The sequence below is a fragment of the Apteryx mantelli genome, chromosome 15 (genome assembly GCF_036417845.1).
Source record: "Apteryx mantelli isolate bAptMan1 chromosome 15, bAptMan1.hap1, whole genome shotgun sequence".
NCBI lineage: Eukaryota > Metazoa > Chordata > Aves > Apterygiformes > Apterygidae > Apteryx > Apteryx mantelli.
In genome coordinates, this window is record NC_089992.1 from 2,113,458 (window position 1) to 2,125,942 (window position 12,485).

Here is a 12,485-nt window from a genome sequence, read left to right on the forward strand (position 1 = left end):
ATATAGGATAGGCATACATTAAATCCAAGTGACCCAATTATCCTTTGCTGGTTGTAAATTTTAATAAATGTTTTTTCATGAGTAATAAGTCTGCAAAATCTGAGCAAAAACTGTCTTAATACATTAGGTCATCATTCACAGGCGCAAAATACTTAAAAAATATATACACATCCACACACATGTGCATAGAGTTTATATATATATATATATATATACATATGTACATATGTATATATATATACACACACACACTTCCTACTGATTTTATTCTTTATTTTAAAAAATGCTGTAGCACTAGAGTGAGGGGCGGGGGGGAGGGGGGAACCCAGCTTGAGTGGCAGAATTTTCTACAGCTCTAAAAATATTCTGTTCCACCTCACCAGTACCCATGGCTAAAAATAGTCACACAATCTTTCTGCAGTAAAATACCTCTTGCTGACTTGAGAAATAGCTAGTCTTTAAATTTCCATTCAAGAACAGATACCTTAAAACCTTTAATGAATCTGATACTATCATATTGTTGAGGTTGTGGGATGCTTCCTAAGGCAACGGCAGCTGAACGTCATACTGCCAACACACTGAGGTTAATCTTTCCCATCTTTCATCGCAAAGGACAGCTTATTAAATAGTTGAGAGAATATATTACCTTCTAATACAGCAATTTACTCTGACTAATATAACTTACTTTTTATACTGCAATAACTATCTTAGACCAGGACAAGAGAAAAATCATAACTGAATTGGCCTATTACCAATGATTTCTAATAATAGCATGTTTATTTCTGTAGACAGAAATAGTTATGTTAAGTAAGAGTATCAGGAACATAGCAAATTTCTGCTAAACGCTGTGAGATAAATTTTTGTCTAATTGCTTATTGACTAAGCTGATACAGTACATAATTTTGATCAGTTAAATTTGTCAAAACATTAACTAGAAAAACCTAAACATCATAGAAGTTGTCACCCAACACATAGGTAATTCTTGTATAAATACATCTTCCTCAAATATGCAAGATACCTCATTTTGTTTCAACAAAGCCATTTTGCTTTTTTTTATTCTTTTAAACAGCAGAAGGCATTGCATCAATTTATGTTCAGTCCTCTTTAAAATATCACTACTGAAAAGTTAAGACATTGGTTCCAAGTCAAGACCAAAATTCTTGCATTCAGATTAAAGTCCAGAAGAGGTTTACCTTTTAAGAAGTTATAATTTCAGACAGGCTTTGAATTATGTTAAATTGCAACAGAAGCCAGGAAATTCATAATACAGTACTACACACACAGAGCTCTTAATAACTTAGTTTTGCCAAGTCCTGCTGTATCAATCCAGAAGCGGGTTCGTTCACATGGTCCCTGTTGGAGGCGAGGTCAAAAGCCTCCATACGGTACCTTGCAATAGCTGCAGACGGGCAGAAACCAAGCTGCTCCCCGGGGCAGGAGACACCTTCCTGGGACCTGCATCTCAGGACGGCATCACCAGCCCTTTTCAAACCACCACAATTTACGAAGTTCCTATGTAACATAAGCATTTATACATCAACATTTCCTTTCTACTAACCACAACCTTTTAGCACCACGCTCCCACCATCTTCTAGAATCGAGCGGCACCTTTTAAATGGCAACCCACTGGGCCCCTCCGCTTCCTGCGGCCCACCGAAGGCATCCAGCCTGCGCAATACGCAGGACATCACCTGAGCCTTCCCCCCAGAGCCGCCCCCCGCGGCACGAGGAAAGGCTATTGCTACCCGCTACAGCCACGTCGGACCCGGCCCAAGCAGCATGCTCTACCCCGACCGGAGCCGTAGGGCTGTGCGGAAACGGAGCCCGTCCCGCAGGAACCAGCCGCCGGCGAGAATTTGGCCACACCGAACCAGCGTTTAGAGCTACGACAACTCCTAGATCCCCTTTCTCTTTTGTCACTCACTGGCTGCGACATCTTGGCCACTTCACTTCTTTTCAATCACTTATCACGATGGATGTTGCCTAATCTTAAGGTTTCAAAGCACCTCAGTAAACACACAAGTCATTCTTCCCTTGACGGTGGTGACCAGCTCTTAACCACTTCCGTGGGTTACAGTCACACTAGACTCACAAATACGCTGTACTACTCTGAAATGACAATGTGATATTCTTAAGACAGATGAAAAACTGAACTTAGGTTCTGGTCAGTCTATTGCAATTATAAATTAAGTTACATAAACAGCTTTTAACAGTTAATACTCAGAAGTAACATGCATAGCTATACTAAGGGTGGAAGAGGCAGGGAGTAAGGAGAAGGAAAGGAGCTTATCTGAAATAGCGCTTAAATATATATATAGGAAAATACCTTGGAAATACTCCAAGGGCTACAATTAATTCATAAATATTATGTGTTTTATTACTCTTCATGATACATTGTATAAACAGATCAAGTGGAAACTCTGTGCAACTGGACAGAAATTTACGTACTTAGTTTAAAAAAAAAAAAGTGATGTATTACAGCATTTTTGAGCAATGAACATTTCTGAAGACCTACAGCATGTATTAAGGGCCAATTTCAGCCTGACCATCCTGCCAGAACTCTCTGCCATCCCATCCTACCTCGATAGAGCAAATAACCAGTCTACGCGGGCACTCTTCTGGCCTGCTGCCCTTCCTGGGCCCTCAGGGCTCCGCAGCGACTCCGCTCCTCCGCTCTGCTCAAGGGGAGGGAATATGGCTGGGCTGGGAGAGAGGAGGAGGCAGGACCCACCTCGTGCCTCCACACCCCAGCTGGGATTTGGGGCAGACTGGAAAAACGCACCGACAGACATGCAACGCGGCTGAGCAGCACAGACAGGACCCACGGCTCGTAGCAAGGAAGCTGGGACAGCGTACCGCTTCGTGGTTTTATCACACGGAATAACAGTAGTACTCTGGTATTCATATGCAACCCACCACTAGTCACCAATACACTACACATTTCCATCTATCATCTTTCTAAATTAAATCAGACGGTGGATCATGGCTGACTTGTCTGTGTGGTACAGAAACGTGCATCTTCCCCAACCGGGGTTACAGCACTGAGCAAAGTGACAGCTGAACAATTCGGCTGTACTTCCATTAACTTAAAACACCCCTTCCAAGATTGCTACTTAGCACAGGGGGGAAAAAATTCCAAATATAGGTACTAAAGTTAGGATCCCCCAAATTTTTCTTCAGCATCTAAATGTTAATAGTTTGGTTTTCCAGAAGCTGGAAGCCCTTAGAAACCTCACAGCCATCAAGATGACCTGCAGCTATCCAGCATACTCAAGTAAGTTAAAATCATTTGATTTATTTAGACACCCAAATACAGATCCCAGAATTCAAGTGTTGCCATCCAGGCTTGAAAATTTTAGCTTCTATTCCCCAAAGCACAGGCAGCAGTAAAGTACTTCACCTGAACAGTACTGAAAAGCTACGACATTTCTGTAAGGGGTATTCTGATAATAAGGCCTACAGTATTTTTAGTCTACAACAAGTGACTAGTTTAATAAACCTAATAGCAACAGCATCTTAAAACTGAAGCAAAAAATTAAGTTTAAAATTTATGATTAGATAACAGAGTCCCTAGCAAGTTCACCACTATGATTAGCATAATCCACACCACCTTTTTCATAAAGCCATCGTAAAGGGAGATGAAAGGCTCTAAAGTCGCGGAAGACTTCCACATCCCAGCAGTCTTTCCAACACTTATTAAGTAATATCAACATCTCGGTTGCATCTGGAAATCTTAAAAACACATATTACAAAAGCACAGCTTCCTCTCTGATGATACGCAAACACTACCACTATCCCCCCTTTAAAGGGATACTACTCTTAAGCTCAGACTGGTTCATTGATTATTAATGGATTGCTTGCATGCTTTGAGTCAACCACATCATTTGCCATAACTCCTTCTACTAAAGACTAATTATCACAAAGATATTCTAGTTGGATCCTGTGAAGCAGAGTAGATGCCTCGATCCATCCACATCAGAGCAGCTGTGTCTGAAAATGTCCCTATACTGTAGCGTCCTGGAACCTGAGTGACCTCAGTTCTAAGCACAAGGAGCCTGAGCAATCTGCAAAAGTGAATAGTAATAAATTATACTCCTTTTCTTGTACCAAAAGAGCTACACAGTAGGTTAAAACTACCTCATACTTAAAAGAAACAGGCTTGAGACTACGGAAAGATTCTTCTTTATATATGAATTTGAGGCGTACCACATGCAAATAAAAGTTGAAGCCAACAAAAGAAACTAAATGCACTGCAGTTCTGGTTCACTTACAGCACATGAACAGAAGAGAGCTAATATTTCATCTTAGTCTTGCACAATTAAAAGCTGTAGAACCGGAAGTCAGAAAGCTCAGGCCCGAGTTGAGAATAGTGTTTTGTTGAACTTCCTCCCACAAAGTACATTAAGAAAAACAACAAACACACAGAGTAAAAACACGACTTCCATATAAACCATGATGGTGATTACACAGAGCAATAGATCAGCTTACTGATATATGAAAGGGAGAAATACTCGCCAAGCAAAACTTGTATAGCTTCCAAACTAGATTTCCAAGTGTGCTGAATTAATTGTTTAATAGTTGCAACTTGAACTACAGTCACCCTAAAGATTTTGGTCAGATTTGTTGCAAGATCTATCTTCAAACATGCAGCATGTCCAAGTAACCCTGATCAATCATGCTCAAAAAGGAAATTTCAAGGTAAGTGTAAATCAGAAGCGTGAATGCTGATTAGTAAGAGCATAATTCTCTCAACCACTTTCTTCAGGACAGGCCCCAGCGGTGAAATTCCGCATTACTGGAGAAACGCCGTTATGAGAGCCCACAGATTAGGAAATTAAACTAAGATTTAAGTAGATCAAGACAAGCCTCAGCAGAACCATCGTAATTTCCTTTCACCTGATGGAGAAGGACCTAGAGTCTGGCAGGCAAGATGCAATGTTTTTTTGCATAAGTGGTATCCAGACTTCCTAGAAAGCCTGACTTTTCTCTCCTCCTTCCAGAAGGCTGCAACATGTAGGTAAAAATCCTGATTTCCACAGCTCAGATCTAAGTTCCAATGATGCATTAAACATCTCTTAACGACTGAAGCACAGCAAATTGCAGGATGAATACCCCTACTCCGTTTAGGCAATTTTAAGAGAGTAGCATAGCCCATGGCCTCTTTAACCTTTTAAATTGAAAAGGAAAGTTTAATTTCCAGTTACTAACAGGTAAGCAAAGACCCATAACCTAGTTACAATGATTTTTGTAACGACTACATAGCTAAAGCAATTACAAATGACATATGCTGTATAACAAGAAGTATTTTAAAGATGTTGTTTGAGTATCTAACGTTTCTTCCTTAATAAGCTGGCAGAATTCTGGAATTCAGTTAATCATCTCATAGTTACACATTTCGCCACACAAAAGAGATCTGATCTCTGTGTTAGAACTTTTAGAAAATTGGCCCTAAGTTTAACAGCCAGTTAGCAGTGTCCATATGCTGAAGACTGAAAATGGGGAAACATTAAGCAAAAGCTGCAGCTTTGTTTGAGAAGCTAGCAAACAATAATTCTCCTATTTAAAGGAGTTTCTATTAAAAAAAAAACAAAAAACAAAGAAGTCGCATTAGTAAGGCAGCTTCACATACTGTTGTTAACTTTTGCCATTAAGGCCAAATTAGATACCTTTTCCTCCAAAGAAAAAGAATAAAATAAAAAATATATATATTTTATATATACACACACACACATTTCAAGTCATTGCACCCCATGGGACAGAGCCCTCAGCTCTCCATCACACTGCCAGAGCTCAGTATACAGATTTATCCACCAACATACCAACCAACACTGAGAACAAATACAGCGCATTCCTAACTGACTCATATACAAGAGCATCCAATATCGATGCTTTCTCAACTTTGCAATGCAGAAAGCTAATAAAATATGGATCAAGTTTCACAGCTCCCCTGAACATGGACAGATTTCTCTTCTTCTCAGAAGCAGCAGCAGCCCACTGATCATCCTCTTAGGACCAAAGAAAACGTTGCCATCCCTCAGCAGCACAGCCAACATAACCGTAAGGGTCTGCATTAGCCCCAGGGCTCAAAGCGCTAAGCGGGAGCGGTGTAGCGGGAATGCTCCGAAGGCCAAGGGAGGGAACCTGCAGCAGAGGCCCACAGTCAGCGGTGCCTGGCTGCTGTTTGCCCTTCTTCAAGGAAGGGCAGGTTTAAGTAGCATAGACTGAGTTTACAAGTTCAACCACCTAGGCAACTCTGCTGCCCCTGCAAGCATCCTACTCACTGCTGTGAGTTTTACAGGCTGCTATAAGCCAGGGAAAGTACAAAAAAGTTAGCCAATAGCCTCCTAACCTTAGCTTGTCACACATTTTCCAGTCAGCCACACTAAAGATCCTCAATAGCTGTTGGCAAGAAGGGTATGGATGGACAAAGCACTGAGTTTCCCCTTTGCCATGAATCCTGCCCAGCTAACAGCCAGCATGTGTATTTTATCACTGTTCAGAGCTCCATTTTGAGGAAACAAGTGCAAGAAGGTAACATCCATTTCCTCCTTTTGTTCTTCACATTAAAAATAATAGGTAGCAAATTTGATTTCCTTAGCTGCTATTCACATTAGCTTGTGTATTATCTACCTACGTAAACTATTTGGGTACAGCATGCATGATCAAGTGCCCTGCTGTGCAACTCCCTTCCCCCAGGCTTTTTCAAATTATTGCTTTTCAAATTAATAATCATCTCTTGAAGGTGCAGGAGGCTACTTCACACAAGCCTCCGAACAACTTCACCTTGACTAGGGAAAGATCAGGGAGAGTCACGCCCAGACGTGTGCTTTTTCTAACTTCTCTGTAATGACTGTCACATCAGAAGAACCCAATGGAGTTCGCTCTCGTTCCCTCTCGCACACACACTCCTTTTACCAGTTCCAGAGACTATCAACAGGCTCCACTTTAAGCAGGCAGATAATCATTCAAAACCCCAGATGAGGTCATCAATCTGTTCTTGTGGTGGAGGGAAAGAGAGTGAAACCAAAGTTTCATATCCCCCTGTGAGGAATCTGGGGAGAAAAAAAAGCAGGAGACCCTGAAGCGCTGGCCAGATGCCAAGGAGAAGTTTGGAGTGTTTGTACTGTGCATCAACCATTTGAAAACAAAGCCAGAGAACTTAGAAGTTCGACATTTAAATGCCAAACCCACATTGTTTGAAGCAGTGAGGAGGATGTCCAAACCATTCGAGGCAAATATTCAGCAAAACTTTCAACACTGTTTTTAGTTAGAGTATCAGTAACTGCATAAATGGAGAAATTTAAGCAAAGCTTTTTTTGTATTCTGTAATTAGAGAAACAAGTCCACATTATCTACATTTAAAACTGCTGAGCTCTATGCAAAATTTCTTTAGGTTGCTTTGAAAGTGTATAAAGCTGCATATCGCTGGTTATTAATCCAATGGTGGTTTTTTTCATTAGCATATACATTAATTACTTAAAAATATCCCCATGACATTTGTAGTTAGCAATTTTATAATCTGTAGCAACATTACTTACCACTACAAAAAGAAACCAATACAATTGTTTCTCACATGCATGGACTCTGAAGCTCTCTCTTCCCCAGCAAGCACAGGAAAAATAGTTTTTCAACAGTACTGCTTCAGATAAGCAAGGCAAAAAGACAGCACAGGACACACATGCAAATCAAAAACCCAAAACATATCCCTAAATTATTAACTTAAAGGACAAACAGTGCTTAAAAGGTACCTGGCTAGAATTTCAGCTGTTTCCATTTTCTTACTCTGACGTTCTGAAAGTCCACAAAGGGGAAAAATATCCTATTGTATATAAACTCCTTAAGCAATAAGACATGACAGAGCATGAATTATGATCTCTTAATTTAGGACTGGCTTGTCAGGCATGAAGCTGACAGCAAAGTGTTCTTACCACATCTAGGAATAAATGCATACCATAATTCCTGCACTGGAATGTCTTACTGAAATTATACCATTATTTTTTAAAGTATTTATATTATAAAAGTGATGAGACACATTCTGAGTACCTAATTATCCTGCACCACCAGCACTGCCTGGAAAGCTTATTAATCAATTAGATTTTAGACTAAAGCTAAATACACATAGTACACCTCTTAAAAGAATATCTGAGCCATAAATGAGTTTAGTTTATTCCAGAGATTATCAACTGCTACCTCTTTTTCTCTCAACATCTCAATCGTAACAAGCTAAAACAAAAAATAGGCAAACAACTGCGCAGGGGATCACACTTCAGCAGTCTGCAGACCACCACTCATATCAGGCCTCCTTCACCCCGCAGCAGTTCAGTCTATTAATGGAAATTACTTGTTCATTTCTGTTTACAAGGGTTCTCTTTCACAAAGCACGGTCGCCTCATTCACCCACCATCCCCCCCATAGCTGCCCTTAAAAATACCTTCCTCCTACTAGCTATTCTCAGAGAGATTCTTTTCCAGGGTTTCAAAACAGCAGAACGTTCCAACACGCAGGCAGTCCCTCCAGAAATCAACAGCACTATTGTATTTAAGGGGTATTTAAGAGTATTAAAAGTTAACCACGCTCTTAAGTGCTATGTGGAGTCAGAGCCAGAAAAATCACACATTATTATATAATGCTCAGTAAGCATCAGAATATTCTCAGCAGCTACACAAGTGTTTTATACATTAATACAGAAGACAGTTTAAAAGGAAAAAAAAAATAGTCAAAACAGCAAAAGAACCACAAGTGTTCCTAAACTCAGATGTTAGGGCCATAAGGGATCACAGCAAGTATCTAGTCTGACATTCTTTCACAGCACAGACAAGAAGATTTCTTGGGTTTGATGGATTCAGATTTTGCTTTGTTTTAATTATTAAATGCTGTGGTTTAAACTGCCTGCTTTCAATAGTTCGTATTTTCTTTAAAGTCTCTTTTTCTACGGTTTAGTTTGTTTCTTGTCAAACTCACCCCTCAAATACAATGGAACTTTGAACCATACTTAGTAGCTCAGCTAGAGCAACTAATGAGCGTTACGTAAGATGTCTCTCCATGTGTTATAGAACAATCTGTTCCAAAAGTTACCAAAAATAGCAATTCTCTAAACACTGGTGTGACGCAATATTTAACTAGATAATACACTAGCAGCTGAATTTATCCATTACTCCTAAAAAGTTTTCAGATACTGTTATTACGTTTGCAGCCTTACCTAGACTGGTAGGTTTTATCAGCTCATCCAACAAGTCATAAAAAGGTAATTTCTGAAGTTTTATGTCGGGATGGACAGGGTGGAGCGCAGATGTAAGGTGGGGGAGTTCCAGTTCATGTTTAGGTCCCAGAAGTGAAACGGGAAGCAACGGTGATGTTGCGGGGTGGCCATCGTAGCTGAGCTGTGGAATGGTAGACGGAGACAAAGTTGCTGGCATGGAACTTGAGTGTACGCTGGGGATAGATAAGTCTGCAGGTGTCATGATTTTCTGAGGGAACCTTCGCCTATAGAGTTCTTTGATTTTCATTTGTACAGCGGGACTGCAGCCAGCCTTTAACAAATGCAGTGCTTTTGTGAGAAGTTCGTGTTTTCGTCCGTGCTTGTTCCTCCCCGCGTAACCCAGAAGTACTTGCAGTTCAGAAACTCTAAGGCTCATAACCATTTGCTTAAAAGAAACAAAACAAAAAATTAGTATTCAAGTTACATCATCTTAAACACTAACATCAGAATGTAGCTTAATCCTGGTAAGCATACAATTTTTAAAGGCATACCATTACTGCTCTTCTCCCACTAATTATCTGAAATATAACACAAAACAGGACTTGTTCATAGATAGATATATTGACTTAGAAAGTCTAATCAGCAGTTTTTTAAAGGAATTTCTTTTGCAATAGGTAATTGAGGACAGCAATACTGGGGTAAAAATTTGAGATGAGGACAAGTTGCCAGTACAAGACATAATGCTTTTAATGCAACAATGTTCTAATCACTGCTCTACTAACATCTACAAAGTTAACAAGTTTTTTGACTTCCAGCTAGAGGAATAAAAAGTTACACATTGACAATATCCAAGTCTCCAGTACTTGCGCTTAAAAGCCGTGGCAGCCCTTCACGCTGGCACCCTACTTCACTTTCAAGTCTGTCTCTCACTCTTTGCCATGCAGTGTAACTAATCTGCACAGGTTCAAAGGAAGGCAGAGAAATGACTGATGTTAAAAACACTTAGAAAAATTATAATTTGATTTTTTTTGCAACCCCATATGATCATTACCGGGTTAAAGGAAACTTCAGATTCGATCTCCAACACAAAATTAAGCAATTTCCTTACTTATCCTCCTTCTCCTCTCACTTCTCAGCTGCTTGTTCTGTTGCAGATGGGGGAGCTGGGCTTTGCCTTCCATTAATTACCATGTGTTTTACACAGTCTCTTACTGTCTCCCAGTACAGCCTAATGAATCAAACTCCAAGACATCTAGACTGTTTCACTTCTTGAGGAACTGAGAAAAAAACTACGCAAAGCAGAGAAACCAGCAATCGTCTGTGTGCACTAAGTACTTCCCCGCTGGTCACAGCCAAGAACCTAGTGTCTTTTTTAAAACTTCTTGCAGTGCTTGACAGCGACTTTTTTGGCTTAACAAGGCCTGGGATATCAGCTGAAGTGATCCTTCTGTAGAATTTTGGATTCCCAAGGAGTCACAGAAAAATAACATGCCTCCTACCCACCACAACTGGCTATCTGGGACTTCTGTATGAAACCATTTAAAAATCCTGAATATTCTGTAGTCAATTCCAAAACAAATTCAACATAATATTTGCAGTGTATATTTGGGACAAACATTACTAATTAGGCCTATCGAGGTTCTGCGACTTCCCAACCACTGAAAGCAGTCTAAAGATTACTGTTTTCTGTTTGTTGAATAACCAAACCAGCACTTGCATTTGCAGAAATAATCTTTTAAAAAGAGTGCAGATGCTCTCCAGTTCTCCAAACTGTTTGAGATATTCATACGCATATATTATCCAATTTATTTTACCATTAATTCTAAAACCTACAGTGGTAATATTGGAAAGTATACTACCCCTGCGTTAGCAAAAACAAGCATAAGCTCCTATTGATTCCTCAAACCTTCAGCACCTGCAGGAGATCTTGTACAAAGGGGTATCCGCAAAAGGCACTTCCCTACACTGAAATAGATCAAGTTATTAAAGAAACCCTCAAACTATATGATTCGTGTATTTAATGAAGGATGCACCCAGATCATTTTAACCAAATTTGCCACAAAATTTCTGCTCTGTTGAATGAGCCACATGAATAGAACTGAATAACCTTGCGGCAAATTTTAGATACATGTTGTTGCAGAATACCACAAACACTTCAGATATAACACAATTTTGCTGACATTTTTTCTCCGAGTACCCTGCGAGCCTACTTCACACTTTCAGCTACAGGATTGTCACGGACCTACTAACTAGAACAGATGAGGTATTTCATAAGGCAAGGAGATATCTTAAAAGAATAAGTAAGGAGTTTCAGTTACTTTCTGAAGTGTTGACAGCTGAAAAGGAAAGTGAAACAAATAGATTTGAAACATGGAACAGCACTGTTTATAATGCTTTACAAACATTTCTTCAACAGAACGCGTAGTTACAGCTGAAGGGCTTAATGTCTGCTCCCATCCCCATTAAAAGTCTCTTCCTCAACAGCCAAAGTCTCAGAGCTTCCCTGTGCTCGTATAGGCCCAGCTTCCCGAAAACACAAATGAGCGAGAAATAAATGAGCTAACTGGGAAACTCCTGCTATAGGTTGGATGTTTTCCATTCTGAAGTTACAGGCAAGCTAGAAATAAGTATACAGAAAACTGGGTCCATTGTGTAGCCAGACTTGGGAACCAAAATAAAATTCCTCAGATTTTTCCCCCACTCTGAAAAATTCCTTAAAAGGAAGAACAAGAAAAATTTTATTTGCAACATTACGGGCACTGATACATCAATTAAAAATGCAGTCCTGAAAAAAAATGCTATAAAGTTCTGCTGTTTTATTACAGTCTCATATTTTACTGACAAACCTTTCTTACACATGTGAAAACAGGCAATGCCTTAACCCCCCCCACCACATGTGCGCGCGCGCGCACACACACACACACACACACACACCCCTATAGGGTTTTGCCAGTACAGCACGTCAGTCAGCGGCGCAGGGAAGTAAGATCCTGACAGACAGGCATGCTGGCAAAAGTCTCTCGCGTCGCTGCAATCTGAACATGAAAATTCTTCTCCCCTCCTCCAACATAGTTGTGTTTTATTTGAGGACACAACACAGCTATACCCGCAGCAGGGCAACTGCCAGCACAAGCACTGTCCATGCAAGAGCCCTTGGCCCACGCTACACTGGAATCCTAATCTTAGAACAGGCCACGTAATTGCAGCAGGGAAAGAAAGCCAGTGCTGTTAAACACACAAAGTAAAAAGGGGGAAAAAAATTCTTAAATTCTTTTCAATCACACCT

The 12,485-nt window shown here is 40.2% G+C and overlaps 1 protein-coding gene across 1 annotated transcript in view; it reads right to left on the reverse strand.

Moving 5' to 3' along the window:
• Positions 1-12,485, reverse strand: part of PIAS1 (protein inhibitor of activated STAT 1) — a 59,990-nt gene that overhangs the window by 24,601 nt on the left and 22,904 nt on the right. Inside the window, 1 exon segment of the mRNA XM_067305440.1 lies at positions 9,200-9,644. Coding sequence (XP_067161541.1) covers positions 9,200-9,644 — 445 coding nt within the window.